The sequence below is a fragment of the Lygodium microphyllum genome, chromosome 2, assembly GCF_053477565.2.
Source record: "Lygodium microphyllum isolate KBCC chromosome 2, Lygodium_microphyllum_v1.1.10, whole genome shotgun sequence".
Taxonomy (NCBI): domain Eukaryota; kingdom Viridiplantae; phylum Streptophyta; class Polypodiopsida; order Schizaeales; family Lygodiaceae; genus Lygodium; species Lygodium microphyllum.
This window is the reverse complement of record NC_141136.1, coordinates 168,709,973-168,728,877: the sequence shown is the minus strand read 5'-3', so window position 1 is coordinate 168,728,877 and position 18,905 is coordinate 168,709,973. Positions and strand designations below refer to the sequence as shown.

The window sequence follows — 18,905 nt, the reverse complement described above, 5'->3', positions numbered from 1 at the left end:
TGATTCTTTCATTGTCAGTTTCTTCCATCATGAATATATCATACACTGTAGCATAAACTGTTTACAGTCAGACTAGAGCAGTAAACCAGTAACATAAATTGTCAGTGTATCATAAACTGTCAATGTGCCTGCACCATAAAATGTGACTGTAGCAAAAAGTGTCAATGTAGCACAATATGTCAATCTCCCCTAAATTGTCACTGTAGTATAAAATGTCAATGTATCTGCAACATAGAATGTGACTGCAGCATAAACTATTAGTTGACACAGGTCTCCCTCATAACAGGTACTCCTCACGACAAGTACATCCATGCATCAGTACATTGCTCCCTGCATCAGTACATTGCATTCTCAGTCACAGAACATTCTCCACAACAGTCTCAGTTATGCATTCTCCCAAGCACTATTGCTGGTCATGATAGTCTCAGTCACGCATTCTCCACAACTGTCTCAGTCACGGCAGGTTAGAGCTACATCAAACACATTACGTTTCAGTCATGACAAGTCAGAGCTGCGTCAGACACATTGAGTCAGAGCTGTTACATCATGTGCCAGGCCTATTGCATCAGTACATTGCTCCCTCCGTCAGTACATTGCATTCTCAGTCACAGCCCATTCTCCATGACAGTCTCAGTTATGCATTCTCAGTCACGGCACATTCTCCATGACAATCTTAGTTATGCGCCAGGCGCTTGGTGGTGAGTGGAGGCCGTCCCTGAGATGGATCTTCACTTCAGCCCAGATCACCCTCCCAGATCACCTTTCCTGCGGAGCCTACTCCGTGTGTGGCAGGGCCAGGCGCTTGGCGGCGAGTGGAGGCCGTCCCTGACATGGATCTTCACTTCAGCCCAGATCACCCCCCCTAGATCACCTTTCTTGCGGAGCCTACTCCATGTGTGGCAGGGCCAGGCGCTTGGCGGTGAGTGGAGGCCATCCCTGAGATGGATCTGCACTTCAGCCCAGATCACCCCCCCCAGATCACCTTTCTTGCGGAGCCTACTCCGTGTGTGGCAGGGCCTCCGTAAGGCCCTAATCCAGAGCCCCCCAGGTTGCCAGGAGGAAATAGACCGTCAGCCGGTGATCTGGAACCTCCAGGTCAAAGATAGGGAAGGGGCACAAATAGGTGAGCACCCCCACATCTAGTGGGCTGGGTGGGAGGCCGGCCTGGCTTGTTCCATCAGGACATGGCGGGAGGTGTACTACAGGATGGCAGATGAGGAGGTGCTGCAGCGAGTATTAGGGTGCACGAGAGGAGTGGAGTTGACGAGAAGAGAGATAGACGTAGCAATACCTCCGGAGTGGCTTGCCCCCCCGATACGAGAGCCGATAGAGGCCGGGGAGGGATGGGCAGCCAGGTTCTCTCCAGCAGGCATCCCTCTTCAGGTGGCAGGTAGAGTGGGTGGCGCCCCCTAGGGAACCTTCTTCGCCGTTCAAGAGGGGGGACGTCTGGCCCTTGACAGAGGGAAACAGGATGAGGGGATTGTCACCCTTTCATGGACGAGGATTCGGGTGGTGGGTCTTCAGGGGAAGACTTGGCGACTGGACCCCTATGTTTTCTGGAAGGAGCTCAAGGAGTGGCGCCTTTGGATCTAGGAGGGTAGACCACTTGATAAGCTGGAGTGGGATCTAGGAGAGTGGCTATGGCAGGGCTCTGCAGTTGCCAAAAAGCCACCTAGGTTCCTAGAGTATACTGCCAGGATTGGCAGACATGTATTGATGCAGGAGGATATGGACTGGGCGCCGTCACGCAGCAGGCACTTGGCGGAGCACAGCATCACGGAGCCCTTCCGACAGACCTTCTGGCGCCGCCTATGGGATAGCTGGAGGCCAAGGAGGGTGTCGTATTTTTTATGGTTGGTGGCACAAGGAGGTTTGGCGGTGGGAAGCCGTCTTGCACAGATGCAGAAGGAGGGAGGTTGTAAGCACTGCACAGAGTAGCCTCTGGAAACCCCAAAGCACTGCCTTTGGTCTTGTGAGGAGGCGTAGCTTGTGTGGAGAGGAGCATGCCGTATCCTTCGACGTATAGCCCCCAGCCTTGGGTGTATTTCATGGGGAGCTTTCTGTTGGCAGACAGGCAGCCAGGGCCGTCACCTTTTGTATGAGACCGGGATCCAGGACACGATATTCATGATCGAGGCAGGGTCATGTGCAGTGGTCGGTCTAGAGGCTTTACCCATCCGCCAGGTACTCGAGCCCACAGCAGACCGCTCGGAGATATGGGAGATCATAGGGAGCCTTACTGGATGGCATATCTGGAAGGCGCAATGCTAGGTGGCTTTCGGCAGAGAGAGAGTTTCAGCACTTGCGACCTTAGCAGAGCTATGGACCTCCATCATCCATTCTCTCCGCGGCCGATGGGATCAGGTGCAGGGCGAGTCCAAGGCTTGTCAGGAGCTCCGTGGTCACTTCATGCGTACCTGGGGGGGCGGCCAAGGCCTGTTCTTTGTGATGCAGGCAGGCAGCCCCATTTGGCAATACACCCCCCCTCCCCGCCCCCCCCCCCCCCCCCCCCCCCCAATGGCTTCTTGCCCCCATCCCCCCTAGACTGCCTTGAGAGGCTTGTATACATGATGTATTGGTGACTTTGCATCAGCTCCAGTTAGTCTGTTGAGCATGAGCACTCTGTTGTAATCAGTTTTTTTGAGTAATATAATCAGCCACATTTTACTTGCAAAAAAAAAAAGTTATGCGCGTTGTGTCACAGAAGAAACTTTGATGAATGGAATGATGAAGTTCTGAATCATGGAGTGAATGTGATACAAGGGAACAAGGGTGCCAAAGCACAAGGAAGATGATGAAGAGAGCCACGAACCACGAACCACGATGTCCTCCTGAAGGGGTGTGACGGCAGTGGAGGGGCTGGAGAGAAGAGGTGAAGGACTGAATGAATCAGCCATAAGGAATGAATGAGAGAGTGGCCTATAAATAGGCACAGTTAGAGTCTAGGATGGCGCCCATTTTTGCTCCCTGAGAGAGAGAGAGAGAGAGCAAGAGAGCGAGATGAGTTCATCTTTGATGCTACATCGGGAGTGCACAGTCATATAGCTTGCTTGAAAGGACTTCTTCATTGGCAGCTCAACTTGATTGAGTTAGCAAATATTCTCCATAGACAGGATTTGCTCTCTTGGCATGCTGCAGTTTCTTCTACCCCCCTCTCGTCACTCTACTTTCTTTGTACTTTGATTGTGAAGTCTCAAATTTTATGCATGATGGCCTAGAGCAATCGTGCATCTTGTAATCATGTAATCTTGTACTTTTTTCATAATTAATACAATTACCTATTACGAAAAAAAGAGAGATCATTTTGAAGCATCAGAAATCACCCTATGCAAAGATTATGGAGTTGGAAACTCCTCAAGTGTAAGAGGATCAACCATTTTTCTTGCATCCTTAGAAATCTTGCCTTCCCCAAGGATTTGCATAGGAAGGGAGAAGAATGCAGAGAAGCAAGGAGGAATAACATGACAAAGCAGCATAAAGGTGGGCACTGTTGGAAAGGAAGAGCACACATTGAAGTTGTGTTATTACTGAGGATGAGCTTTATTGATTTTTTAGCGAGTATAGAAAACCAAACACATGATGAAAAATCTGCATAAAATATTTCAGAAAGACCAGGACAGACATCAACCATGTGACATTTTAGGAAAGGGTAGAAGTAACTAAATCAGTTGTAAATTATTGATGGTCAGACACTTTATCCTGAACTTTATTTAGGAATGTACCATAGTTGCACATCACCTAAATGCATCTACATTTACGTGTTTTGCATTCAAGGATAGTTTTATTAAGTCTCTACAATGAATCAAGAACATTACTTTTAAGCTGCCATAAATATTGCTTACCTTTCAGCACCACGATGTGTTCTTGTCCAGAAACCCGAATCCCTTTGTGTGACACATTCAGGCTATATGTTCCAGCATTCTCCAACTGGAAGGGGAATGTGTATCTTCCACTGTCATTATCAAATGGGATTCCTGAGTATGCCTCGAATGTTTTGGTATCTTTCAATGTAACCAGGAAACCATTTCCTCCACTTGTACAATTGTTTCCAAATGAATCTCTTGCTTGAATGGTCAAAATTCCATAGGTTCCAATTAATACCTTTTCTCCAATGTTCATCGTGTAGGAGCATTTGGAAGCATTTATAAGACCTACAAAACATTTGGGCGGCAGCTCAAACTTTACATGAGGACCAAATTTGCTACTTGTTCAAGAGAAGGGTTTACGATCATGAACATTTTTCTTATGGCAGCTGAGAGTTACTGAGACCAAAGTTGCTACTTGTTGTAACATGTTTCAAAAAAGGCAATGATCAGAAAAAATTTCCTATATCTACATCACCTTAAATGGAAAAAAAGACAGGAATGAAGATTGATTCCTATCACCACTGCTGTGGACTTGACAGTGGTGTTAGAATCCTTTTGTGATTGAAGGTGGTGATAGTTTTGCCAGCATTGGACCTCTACAATGGTTGTCCATCCTATGATGAGGGCACTTCCCACTAAAAGACAAATCCTCCTTACAGTTCAGCTCTTTTTTCACCTTCTTCCCCTTCTTCTGTTTCCCACTGGCAGTAGAACCTAATGCAAAGGCCTTAATCATTGTCATGACCACCACATTGCTCATGATTTGAGCCTCCTGCTCAAGAATCATGGACACAGCCTCTTTCCATGTGAAATTTGCAACTGTCACATAAGAAATTGGAAGAAAACATCACACTTGCGAAAGGAAGATGGTTTAGCAGTGTGACAAGCATATTTTCCAAAGCAATGCCCTTCCAAAAGGATGCAATAGCACTTCAAAGCTGCAACACATTGCTGATAGTCCATGATAGGATATTAACATTTGACAATTCTCGTAGATACATCTCCAAGGAGGTTCCAGTCGGAGAAGGTGCAGATCTAGACTCCCCAAGTTGGCCTAATAATCTAGCTGGATTATTGACTTAATACACAATGATGCTCAATCCGGAAACTAGTCATTGTTATTGGAAGTGGAAGGACTAGGATCAGCTTTAAGGAAACCTCTTACCAGTCATGGGTGTCTGAGCATGGCCTCAGCATTCAGCTTTCTGAAGGAATAATTGGTGCCATTTACTGTTGGGCCGTTAGAGATGATAGGAAAATGGACAATTGGCATGTGAAAAGTAAGTCCTTATGGACGGAAAGTGGATGGGGATGGGAGGTAGAAAAGAATTCATCAAACAGCACCATACCTGAACTGAAAAAAAGATACCCTTATGTATGGGTGCACATGCAATAGGTACTATCCACCCTATCACAAATCTAAGATGCCACAAGGTATCTATGTTCATGATAGCTCACCATGGTTTTGGAGGCTAGCCAAGATGCACTCCCCTCAGTAGTTACCTTGTGGAGCACATGGTGAGACACCTTGCCATCTCCAATGGAATTATCCATCAGCTCAGAAGATCTACCTTCACATGTATCAAGCTATCTTCCTATTGTTACGATATACATATACATTGTATACATCCATGCACTCAATCATGGGGAGAAATTGCTTAGTTTTTTGATCTAAAAGATGCCTTGGATTTTAACAAATGATGATTGACTTGTGCCTAAAGTACAGGTGATCTTATTTACTGGCATAATTGATTGACCATCCTAGGGCTTTTGGATGCTGAAAAGTATGGTTGTCCCCATCCCTTGGTAGCTCCCATGATTTGGTAAATCCCTAGCTGCCCATGCTTGTTCATCCCCTAGCTATCTCTCTACTTTTGGTATTTCACGTTTCTCTGTCCCTCCCATGTCATCCTCTTCCCAAACCCACCCGCCCCACAAAAAAAGAAACCTCCCTTCTCCTTTCTCCTTTCTCCATTCCCCTTTCCCCTTTCTCACCACTTCTTCTCCTTCTCTTTCTTTTATTTGTCCCTGTCCTTATCATTGTTCCATGTGGCAACAGGTTAATTATATATCCTCCCCTACTCATGGCTCATGAGTCAATATCAACTAATCCATTGTAGCACCATTCTCATGGTGACTTGATAATAGGGATTTATATAAAGTTACCCACATGTTATGCTGCCTATTGGTGTCCTCCGGTGATTTCAGAGAACCTACAAGATGAGGGGGCAGAAGGAAATGGAAAGGGGGCAAAAAGAGTAAAAGAAGGTAAGTTGCCTGATGAAAGACTAGAAAGATGAATAAGACCAACAGAGTGAGAAAGTAGAGGACTGTTCACTGCACAACTCATTGTCGTCTTGTTGAACACAACTTGAATACAAAAAGGACTTGATAGGGCGTTTCAATGAACTAAAAGTTAGAACGTTTTGACATAGATTAGCATTCAACTTTCAGTAAGCACTTATTCAGATTTGAGATATGATTTGTAGTTGCATACCAGTTCAACATGTATATAAGAAAGGGTTTGACAAGCTGAAAATTAACCTGTAGTAACATTAACAAGCATTGAACTACCAATAAGGAAAGTGTGGTTGTATGTCACCATCAATGTGTAGATCCCAATCGCCTGGCAAGAAATGTTAGAAGAAAAGGTACCATTTCCAATATAAGAAAGATTACTAAGTTGATTTCTTGGTCCAGTGAAATTGGCTGAAAATGGTGTAAGTCTTCCAAATGAGGGAACTTCCACTGTATTATTATATATATCCTTGGCCATAACAAATACAGTGATAGAACTTCCTGCCCTAACATCTTTAACATCGGTTGTACTAAGAAGACAAAATGGCGGATGAATAGCACCTGTTTATATAAATTAAGAACAATATCATGGAAGAGGTCAAGAGAAAATCTTATTTTTTTAATGTTCCTACTACAGACAGTCTACTTGATTATTATAAGCCACCAATAAGTAAAGTGGCAGTATGTGGTCGCATGCATGTCTATGCTAAATCAAAACTCTTATCTTTTAAGAGCCTAGATGGGAAGACCAAGCCTTTCACAATCCAAGCAAGATCATAAACATGGAAAAGATAGGAAAATCTGAGGTGAACAGTTTCTAGTACCTAGTAAGAATATAAAAGCAGTAAAGAGCAAATAGCATATGTCCAGTAGGGATTATACTTTTGCAGTGTGATCACTGATTTCCCTCATCATGACTCTATGCAAGTTTATTTTGTCAGTGAACTCATCAAAAAATAGATAAAAACATCTTAGTTTTAAAAAAGATATACCTCACAGATTTGGGAATCACAAAAAGGAACATCTACTTTATGAGATGTAAGGCAATGCGAGTGGTTACAAGACTTGTGATGACACCATTAATGCCCTAGCCTGAACCTTGGTAAGCTTCACGAGCCTTTTATTGAAAGACAATGACATTCATAATCTTCCTATTTATTACAAAAAAACAATGCAATTGACATAGTCAATTACTGATGGTCTATATTCATCAGTTAAGCAGATTCATTTGCCTTTTTAAAGACAGCACTCGACTGTTCAAGATTGATTTGCCTTTTTAAAGACAGCACTCGACTGTTCAAGATTTTTACTCCACTCACTTAGGGCATCATCGAAAACCTTATCATGCTCAACCATCTTGATGCATTTAAAAGACCCTCTCTCATGTGCAATCTGAGAATAACTAGAATGTAAATCCAAAAACCTCACAGAAATTAATAATGCCAGACCAAGTCTCTGAATGATGCCATGTGGTCTGCCAATCTATGATGAGATGCCAATAAACAACCAAAAAATTCCAATTTGGGTCAAGTGGTAGGGAACTACAAACCCACCAAAGCTCAATCAAGATATCTTCAAGATTTGCAGCAAACAGATAGTGCCTTGAATGTCATCAAAATAACTAGGTAATGGATGATGTCAGCCAAAGTCTTGAATAGTAATGCTGGAGAGTTACATTTCCCATGTCTGACCAGGTGGCAATGAGCAGGCTTAATTGCCAGGAAGTAATGGAACAAGAGTGTTGGACTGATAAGGATGCGCTGAAGTCCAGAGTTGGAATCCAGGAGGCTGTGTGCAGAAATCTGGAATGTGTGAATGATATGGATGTTCTCATAGCCCTGAGAATTAAGCCATTCTACTGTGCCCCCCAACACAAATGAAGTATAAGAGTATCAAGGGAGAGAATTGTGAAAAAGCTTAAGCCAATTTGCTGCATTTTCAGGCAGTCCCACAAACGAGATGAAGGGCTGAGAGGACCTCATGTCCTCTGGGCTAGTCAAAAGCCTATAAGAGAGAGGAAGAGATTTACAGGATTATGGAAGATAAAGGTGGGCTCTAAGAATGACAAGAAAGAGGAGCAATGGAAAGGCAAGGAAAGACTAGACTAGAGCATAAAGTCACACAGAACTACATTGAAGATATCGATGAGTGAAAGGCCTCCTAAAGAGGCAAAGGCTGTTAACTGTGATGTGGCTGCTCCATGGTTGGAGGTTATTTGCATGACATCGATCATTACTGGCACCTGACCACTGATGATGCAGGCCTCCTTCCTTTAATGTTCAGAGGCTTTAATGAGTTTCACTTTCTACTAATAGCCATGTGGCTTTTTTGGTTTTGGTTTTTAGCTTTGCATATGGCTCTTTTCATGCTGGTCAGACCACCTCTTCACATATGATTATTTTGTTATTCAGCAACCTTTATGCATATGGTTGCACTGATTTGAGTACCTCCACAAATACAAAAAAAGCAGAGGAAGCATTGTGATTGACACCAACAAACCCTACCTCAACCAAAATAAATAACAGTAATGATCCTTACAACAAGCATAATGACCATCTGAATCGGTGAGGGTGGCAATTACATTGGCAGAATCTTCAACATGACGACAGTTTAACAACATTGTAATGCTTACATCTTAATCACCCAAACTGTCAACGACACTGCAGTTCAAGCACTGGAGGCCTATTTCTGTGATGGAGTTGTCGAACAAATATTTAGTAAAATATTGGCAGTATGGGCTCATTGAGGGTCAATACATACTGCATAATATCTTAATGTTCACCAAGATATTGATCATGCATAATCCTTTGGACATGAAGTGGTGGTGGTTCTGTCATATATATTATGGAATTTTGATCATCTCAAATGATCTTCTCCTATTAATTAATGGCTGGTTTAGGTTTTGGAAAGATTAAGGTCAGAAATACTATTGGGAAAAATGTGGTTGCATGTATTGGATTTAACAGGGATTTACAGAGGAAATTACCCTTACAAATTCATTGCTGCATCCTCTCAACCCAGTGTTGTTTGCAGTAATGAATCATCCTGTGTTGAACTTACTGGATAAAGTTGACTACGAAACTGTTTATAATGGAACTTTTCTGTTCTTGGAATCAAAAAGGGAAATTGAGGACAAGCTTTGGTTTATCGAACCAGGCAACTAGTACACACCTCATCAGAAAAAAAATTCAAAATACCCTCCCTAGATTGTGTACATGAATGTCTGAGCAGGGTCAAAATGCTAAGAATTAGAGATCTATGGATCTAACACAAACTTTCAACTGACTCGTGATGTGACATGTTGCTTGACATTGCCTGACCTGCAGCCAAACGTGACCTTGAAATGACTGATGTGACTGTCGGTGCCCCACCCTGCTGTTTCCTGCCACCATCCAAATACAAAGGAGTCTGCGAAAGAGAGAAATCACATAAAGAAGTCTGAAGTTGAGGAGTCTGGAGAGAAAAGTGGAGAGAAGAGCCTAGACAGACAGAGACATGAAGTCTAGAGACAGAGAGGTCTGAGTTTGGAGAAAGAAAGAAAGAAAGACAGATATATTAATGTCTACATAAGGCCAATGTGGCCTATGAGACAAAATCCAAAGTACGTCCATGTCCAATGTCATCTCCTCACTAAGGTGAAGATAACATTAAAATATTTAAGTGGCCTATGAAACAATGCTAAGAATAACTTTACAATGGGCCTATGCTAGAGTACGACCATGTCTTTCTTTTTTTTTCAAGTAAAATGTGGCTAATTATATTACTCAAAAGGCTGAGTACAACGAAGTGCACATGCTCAATAGACTAGCTAGAACTGATGCAAATCACAAATCCATCATGTATACAAGCCTCTCAAGGCGGTCTAGGGGGGATGGGGGCAAGAAGCCATGGAGGGGGGGTGTATCGCCATCCGCGGCTGCCCACCTACATCATGAAGAACAGGTCATGGCCACCCCAAGTGCACAAAAATTGAAGACGGAGTTCTTGGCGGGCTCGAGACTCACCCTGCACCTGGTCCCACTAGCCGCGGAGGGAGTGGATGATGGAGGTCCAAAGCTCTGCCAAAGTCGCATATACTGAAAGGCACTCCCCGCCAAAAACCACCTGACAGTGTGCCTTCCAAATGTACCATCCTATAAGACTTCCTATGATCTCCCATACCTCTGAGCGCTCTATTGTGGGCTCCAATACTTGGCGGATGGGTAAAACCTCCAAGCCAACCACTCCACAAGACCCAGCCGCGATGAGAAAAATCGTGTCCGGCATCCCGGCCTCATACAAAACATCACGGCCCTAGCTGACTGCCTGCTAGCAAAAAGCCCCCCACGAGATACATCCAAGGCTGGGTGCCACACGGTGGAGAATACGGCAAGCTCCTCTCCACACAAGCTGTGCCACCTCGCAAGACCAAATGAAGTGCTTTGGGGTTTCCAAATACTGTTGTGGGTAGCACTTACAACCTCCATTCTGCTGCATCTAGGCCAACCCACTCAGACCCCCATGTGCCAAAAGCCAAAGGAAATACGGCACCCTTCTCGGCCTCCAACTGTCCCACAAGCGACGCTAGAATGTTCCATGGAAGGCATCCGTGATGCTATGCTCCACTTAGTATCTGCTACGTGAAGGCACCCAACCCATGTCTTCTTGCATCAGTACATGTCTACCAATCCTGGCTGTATATTCCAATAACCTCAAAGGATTCTTGGCGACCACAATGGCCGGCCATAGCCACTCTCCAAGATCCCACTCCAACTTGATACTTGCTCTCCCATATCCAAAGGCACCACTCTCGAAACTCCTCCCAGGGCACAAAAGGGTCGAGTCACCAAGCCTTCCCCTGGAGTCCAACCACAAGAATCCTCCTCTAGGAAAGGATAGCAATCTCCTCATCCTACTATCCTCTGTCAAGATCCAGACACCCCCCATCCTACACTGTAAAGGTCTCACAGGGGGCACCACCCACTCTACCTGCCACCTGTAAGGGGATACCTGCGGATGAGAATCTAGCAGCCCACACCTCCCTAGGCTCCACTGGCTCTTGGATCGGGGGATCTAGCCACTCCAGAGGGATCGTTGAGTCAATCTCCCTCCTCCTCAGCTCATCTCTTCTGGCATCTTGATGCCCGCTGCAACGCCTCCTGATCCGCTATCCTGTACACCTCCCTCCACGTCCTCATAGTACAAGCACGGCGAGCCTCCCAGCCAGCCCACTGGATGTGGGATCTCTCACCTATCTATATCCTATCCCGATCTCTAACCTGGGGTTTCCAGACCACCAGTTGGTGGTCTATCTCCTCCTGGCATCTTGGGGGCCTCTGAACTAGGGCCTTGCGAAGGCCCTGCCACACTCAAAGTAAACTGTGGAGGAAGGAAGATCTGGGTGGTGTGATCTAGGCAATTGTGAAGATCCATCTCAAGGATGGCCTCGAACCCGTGCTGCACTCCTAGACACCCTCTTGCAAAAGGACCTTCCAGGTCTGCCCGCTTGGTGCGAGACCATGGACCACTAGCTTGCCCAAAAGGGCCAAGCTCTGGAACTCTAGGTCAATGATCCCAAGCCCTCACTCAGACCGATGCCAAATGATGGTCGCCCATGCCACCTTGGCCTAGGAGTCCCTGAAACCGTCTGAGCCAGCCCAGAGAAAATTGCGGAATAGGCGGCAAAGCTGAACCACACAAGACGAGAAGAAACACCAACAAGAGGCGATGTACCACGCCATCGCTAGGAGGACGTGGTTGACTACCAGGGCTCGGCCCGCTAAAGAAAGGCAGATGGTGCTCCATTAGGTCAGCTTCCGCCTAATAGAGTCGATAACTAGAAGAAACTGCTGGGCAGGAGTGATGTCGAGCCCCACCTGGAACCCTAGATATTGGACAGTTTGTCCCCTGCACACTCATCTAAACCCCAAGTGGACACCCCACTCCGTGCTAGAGTTTGGATCTGTAAGAAAACCAACCGACTTTTACCAGTTGATTTTCGCTCCAACTGCAATGCAAAATACCTCGAGAGCTAGTCTCACTCTCTCCAGCATTAGCTCATCATCCTCTACATAAAGAGCGGTATCATCTACATACTCTGACTCTAGTAGCTCAGTCTCCTCCTTCACCGGAAGTCGCAGGCCCAAATCTAACAAAACCAAGTTTGGTGTTGTCCCATTAGTAAAAAGAAAAGGAGACCCAAATCTTACAAAACCATGTATAGAAAGATGTGGTAGGGACTATAGACTATAGTTGATCTCAAGGTCTACACATGATCTCAGCTATGATGCGGTCCCTAAATGCTCCACTAATATGCATGGTGGTGAGTCTTTGGTGTCTCATGATAATGGCTCTGATCCGACTATCATGTGGTCTCCTTAGACATGGTCCCAGTAGATGGGGTTTCCATGCTCGACAAAGTGAAATGGATCTATCCAATATGACTCCACATTGTGGAATGGAAGGTGTCTAGCAGGGTGGCTCTGTCTCTGCAAGGCTAGTAGTGTTAGTAGAGTCGGATCTATGAAAAAAGTCTATCACTACTCTATGTGTGGATCCCTCTAGGTAAGCCGGCCTTCTATCTCACAATAGTGCTATGTGACGCCTCTGAAGAGAAGTACAAAGTAGGGGTAGAGCAAGAAGCCTAGAGGAAAGAGGAGAGAGAAAGTGAAGTCTAGAGAGGAGGGAAGAGAGAGAAGTATAGAGACAAGGGCTAGTTATAGGAAGTCCAAAGGAAGGAGGAGAGAGAAGTGAAGTTTGGGGTGAAGGGGGAGGGTGAAGTGAAGTCTAGAGACACAATGAGAAGAGAGAGAGTAATGTCTGAGTGGTGAGAGACAAAAGTACACAGATTTGCAAGAGCACACTTCTATTAGCATAAAATGATTGCTTGAAATACTAGTTGCCTCCCCTCTCTTTTTATAGCTGAAGAGAGGGGAAGGCAAAAGATCTTCATACAATATCAATATCTAGAGATGGAGTGCTAGAGGAGGTTTTCTCCAAACTGTCCCCAAAAAATCTCTAGGTTAGGAGCTTGTGGTTAGGTCCAAACTACCTTCCGAAGTCTCCAAACAAAAAGGCTGGAGGAAAAAATCTCTGGTAAAGCGGTTCTTGGGGCGAGTCTAGGACCAGAGTCTCCAAAGGAAGTCTAGTCTGGAGAAAAGTCAAAAACCCTCTTAGAAAAAAACCACAAGTCACTCAAGTACACGAGTAAAAGTAACCTACTAAACTATCTTGTACATGATCAAAGATTGTTCTTATGCGATATACAAACTATGTATAACTCGAACACTTGCTACTATATACAAGTGTGAAATACAACTCAAAGTTTTTTTTTTCTTTTTTTCTTTTTTCTTTTTTTAAAATTCTATACAAAAGAGCTCAAGTGTGGTGTTCCCATGCGGTGTACAAGTCACCCATTGCCAGATGGCTCACCATGCTCGGTGAGCATCAGTAAATCTATTCTCCAGGTCTTGAAAAAATCATGGGCCTGCTGAAAAAGAGCCCTGTCTCGAGCGTGATCAGCTTTAGGGCTGTTCTAACTTGGCAATCTTTGTATCTTTCTGAAGAAGTGTTTGCTAAATCTCGATCAATCTTTGATCTCAGACATGTATCTATTGATGACGGTGTGCAAGGTCGGGGGTCCCAAGGAATCAATCTCCCAAGAGAGTTGTGTCATCCTAATGACAATGGCAAGGAGGTCCTGGAGCAAAATGTGACTGATGGACTGCACTAGCTCCATGTGCTAAACGAAACTGGATAGATGATGGGCCATTGCCTAGAGTACTGATGCTGACATGAGGAGAGATCCACAAAGACATGGTGTTGGGGAGATGGATATCAATGCAACTGGAGAGGAAGCCGGATGGTCTACATAAAGAAGTCATGTTGTGAAGGATAGTGAAGGTAGTGGTGTCATGGTAGGGGGATTGAGGGCCAAGGTGGGCCTGATAACCAGGGTAGTGGTATAGAAGATGGGGAAGGGAAAGTAGAAGGTATGGGTGAAGAGGGAAAAGGGAAAGTATATGGTGGGTGGGATAGTGGAGGTGAGGGAGGTGGTGGGGGATGTTGAGAAACCCTTCACCTGCAGTTTGTGTTTTTGTGTTTCTATGTTTTATGTTTAGGGTTTGCAGCCCCAAACAGGGGCGCCATCCTAGATTGACTCTGCCTATTTATAGGCCACTCTCTTACTCATTCCTTATGGCTGATTCATTCAGTCCGTCACCTCTTCTCTCCAGCCTCTCCATTGCCTTCACACCCCGTCAGGAGGAGGACATTGTGGTTCCTGCTTTGTGGCTGTCTTCATCATCTTCCTTGTGCTATGGCACCCTTGTTCCCTTGTATCACATTCACTCCATGATTCAGAACTTCATCATTCCATTCATTAGAGTTTCTTCTCTTTTCTCCATGTTTGCTGAGTTCACTCCGTGTTCCTCCCCACAAACCCTACTGTCTCATTGGTACGTCATCTTTTGACATGGTATCAAAGTTGGATATGCTCAAACAGCGGCAAAGATCCTCCACTCCAGTGACGGCAAAGACTGGTGGGGGGTTCAGCATCCACTTCTCTTCTTCTTCTGTTGTATCAAAATCTCATTTTTGTAGGTTTCAAGTGTTTCCAACTTGCTTCCCACTCCCCTTTCGCGGAGGACATCGTAGTCTTAGCTGTCCCTTGCTGTCATCTACAGTCTGGTGCCTGTTTCGAGCCTTCCACCCGAAGTTTATAGCTGTTTACAGTAGAGTAATTATTGCTGATCACTCTCCATTCAGAAAACAATCTCATTTTGCAGATTTCAGGTATTTCAGCTTGCAGCCCAAATCCCCTTTCACAAAGGAATTGCGGTCTAAGCTGGCCATTGTTATCTACAATAGTCTTGTACCTGTTTCTAGCCTATTACACACTGTTTCGAGCTGATTTTAGCATGCTCACTCCTGCTACTGGTTTTTCCTGCGTTTTTCCTCTCTCTCTCTCTTCTCACTTGCGGTTTTAGTCTTTCTCTCCCCTTACCTGCGTTTTTCTACTGGTTGCAACTTCTTACTGCTGGTCAGATCCTCCTACTGGTAGCTCAAATCCAGCCCTTCCACTCCCCTCCTAGCCCTTGAGGCGAACATTGCAGTTCATGGTTCATGGTGGCTGACCTCTTCCTTCTTCAGCAAGGCACACTGGTACCCATGGCTTCTTTACCAACAAATGACCAGACTACTAGGTTCTTCTACTGTGGCATCACCGGACACACCACCAATGCTTGCCAGCTTCGACCTTTGCTTCCCACCCCCTTCGAGTATATATGTCTTCCACCAGGCACTCCTTGTGCCGCCTCTCCTTTCTGGGCCACAAAGATCGTTCTGCATCGGCTGTCAAAGTACTATGCTCTAGGCAATAAGATGCATCCGATACGCACTAAGTCCTTTTGAGCACATGGAGAATCGATTGGCGCTACGACCTCCTGGAGATTGTCGTAATGCCAACGGCGATCTTCTCCCACCTATTTTTGTGTACAGTGGCTACCATGGCCTGCGGTTTTGCAATCCGCTCCATCAAGAGGTAGTGATTGTTTAATACCGTCTCCTCGTTAGTCCGCTCCTTCGAGAGACAGTGGCTGCTCGACTCCTTCCTCTTCTTCGGCTTCCCAGTCCGCTCCATTGAGAAGCAGTGACTGTTTCCCACTCAGTCTGAGCCCCACCCTTCACCCTTGCCTACTCAGATTCGAGAGGCCACCTCTGGGAGTTCTTCACCATCCCAGATACCTTCTTTAGCACGACCGACCGCACTTCCTTCATCCTCAGACATTTCAGAGTTCGTGATTCATGAGTTTTTGGATTCCCTATATCTACCTCAGAGGGGGATTTAGAGAGGGATGCTCTTTCTTTGCCCTCCGAGGGGGCACCTACATCTATTGCGACTTTAGAGGGGGCTCCTATTCCTCCAATTTCACAGGGGCTCCCCACCCACCGCTCACTCCTTTGCACACCTTGGAGAAGGCCTTTTACCTTCTTCTACTACCCTTGGATAGGGTGGCTTCCTTCTAGCGGTAATGTCACCTATTGACACCTAGGATCTTGAGGATCTACCTAGATCGGGGCCTTGGAGGTTTAGCCGCAACTTGGTGAGGTGAGGCCTTTGTATTCCTTCTTGCATGGATGCACTGAGCTAGTGGCTTCTCTCTCAAGGTTGAGTTTCGAGTTCTCTAGTTCACTCTGTCTACTATTCTTTACTGTAGGTTACCTTCCAGGTGGAAATCTTGGATCTTAGGGATCCTCTACATCTTCTTCCTCCTCTTCTTCTTGCCTTGGTCACTTGGTCAACCTGGATCCAACTCCCAAGATCGAGTATGGGCATATCCTTATGGTTCTTGGCACCACACAAAGTCCAACATTCCTCCTATGCAATGCATGATTTCATCATCTTTGTAATAGGTTGCTTGGGCAAGTGAACAATTTCCCCACCAGGGACATTGTCCAAGTGGTACCTGCTATGCATGAGAATTCTTCAGCATGTAGCATTCTATCTCCACCTCACTCTTCTCTTCTTCCCCTTTTTGGGCTTGAGAGAGGGTGTTGAGAAACCCTTCATGTTTCACTGGCAATTTGCGTTTTTTGAGTTTCTGCGTTTTGCGTTTAGGGTTTGCAGCCCCAAACAGGGGCACCATCCTAGACTGGCTTTGCCTATTTATAGGCCACTCTCTCACTCATTCCTCACTGCTGATTCATTCAATCTATCACCTCTTCTCTCCAGCCTCTCCACTACCCTCACACCCCTTCATGAGGACATTGTGGTTCCTGGTTCGTGGCTGTCTTCATCATCTTCCTTGTGTTATGACACCCTTGTTCCCTTGTATCACATTCACTCCATGATTCAGAACTTCATCATTCCATTCATTAGAGTTTCTTCTCTCTTCTCTTCTCTTCTCCATGTTTGCCAAGTTACTCTGTGTTCCTCCCTGCAAACCCTACTATCTCACTGATACGTCATCTTTTGACAAGGGGAATGATCACAGCGGGAGTAGTGGAAGCAGTTGTGCTGTGTTGGACCTTCTTTGCATGTTTGGACTTGCACTTGTAAGTGAGGACTTAGGGATGGTATTTGGACTATTTTGGTTTTAAAAGAGGAGGGGCTAGAGACGGATGGTGGTAGTGAAAAGAGACGTTGAATAAGAAATGTTAAAAAGCGAGCAGAAAAAGTAAATTTGAAGTTAGTTTTTTCGTTTTGTCGAGCTAGTTTGAGTTTGTCTTGGAGTGACCATGCAAGAAAAGCTTTCCAAGGATAGGATTTGGCTGTTGAGAGATGATAGAAGGCTTCTTGACCTTGGGCAGCTCTAAAAGGTGTGGGACGAAGATAAAGGTAGTAGTGAAAGAAGTGGTAGAGTGGAAAAGGTGGGATTTTCAAGGAGATTTTGTACATGGCTATGAGTGGCTGGATTGGCGATGTTAACACGGTGAAGGCAATTAGCAGCTAATGGTTCCTTGGGGAGAGTGAGGATATTGGCAATGGTGTCAAGATCATGCTTCTGACGTTTTGGGAGTTGAAGATGCTTATGTGTGTAGGTTTTGCAAAGATTTTCATCAAGAGAGGGAATGATCTTCACTAAACGTATGCTTCGATGTATGGAGACTAGCACCGAGTTCTCGTGCTACTAGCCCCTTAAAACTTAAATTATTATTGTCCTATATGACGTGCATAACCAAAAGATCAAACTTTACTTCATTTTTCTGCACTTAAACACTTGGTAAGTCAAGGAAAATATTGTTAAATTCATTGAATACAACTTCCTTTTTCTTGCCCTTGAAGCTAGCCTTGATATGGAAAGGCTCACCTAGAATCTCCATTACTTTGTTATTCACTCTCTGTCTAATAGTTCTAATCACAGATGGCCTTGAAAGTATGCAATTATGTACTTGTCCATGCTTCATATTTGACTGTAAAAGTTGTATATAAGCACCTCAAATGATACTGATATTATCTAGTGTCTTCTGCACTAACTCAGTATCCAAAGAGAGATCCTTTATAAATGACTCCAAACATTGTTTCTTTGCCTTTTTAAATTTCTTCTTCTCCAAAATATCTTTTGATACTACTGAAGGAAAACTTGGCTATGAAGAGGATGGTCAGCGTACCTGCTGTGGAGGTGAATTTTTGGGGGAGTTTGCTGAAGCTGATTGGCGAGATGGTTGATATGTTTTTATATCTATGATATACTTTGCTAGCCTTTAGCAGCCTTTTTCGCATTGATAAAATACAATCCTCTTTTCTCTAGTGGAAAAAAGAAATGTTGGTTTGTTGACAGCATGCCCTCTGATAAATATTCTGTTCTTGGAAACCAAAAGATAAATCAAGGACAAACATTGGTTTCTTGGCAGCATGTGTCACCCCTGAGTGCATGGTAGTAGCTCTTTGCATGGCATTGCTATAGGATATGTGTTTCAAAGGCTTCTATTGAAGAGGTTGGGATCAGATGATACGTGGATCTAGGATTCTTGGTCACCTGTTGTGAATGGTAGTAAAAGACTGACAACTCCACATTCATTTAATACACTGTTGGTGTCCCCTGAATCACAACAGACTGGTAATTCCCCCCTTTAAAAGAAAAGAAAATTCCAATAAAACACTTCAGTGACAGACGCTAATTAGGTACATTTGTTGTGAATTAAAATGATCCCAAATAAAGAATGCAATAACATAGAAATAGATAGACATCACCCAGGCTGGCTGCTCTTTAGGGGGAATGTCCAGTACAAGGGGAGTAAAAGGAGTTAGCTTACTAGTTT

General features: G+C 44.8%; 1 protein-coding gene across 3 annotated transcripts in view; it reads right to left on the bottom strand.

Annotated features, from left to right (window-relative positions):
- The window catches only part of LOC148040593 (uncharacterized), a 180,756-nt gene that overhangs the window by 62,860 nt on the left and 98,991 nt on the right, over positions 1-18,905 (bottom strand). For all 3 annotated transcript variants that reach the window (XM_087701152.1, XM_087701160.1, XM_087701168.1), the window contains 2 exons: positions 6,411-6,725; positions 3,843-4,151 (listed from right to left, as the gene is read on the bottom strand). In XM_087701152.1, the coding sequence (XP_087557278.1) occupies positions 3,843-4,151; positions 6,411-6,725 (624 nt within the window). The remainder of the gene's footprint in view (positions 1-3,842; positions 4,152-6,410; positions 6,726-18,905) is intronic.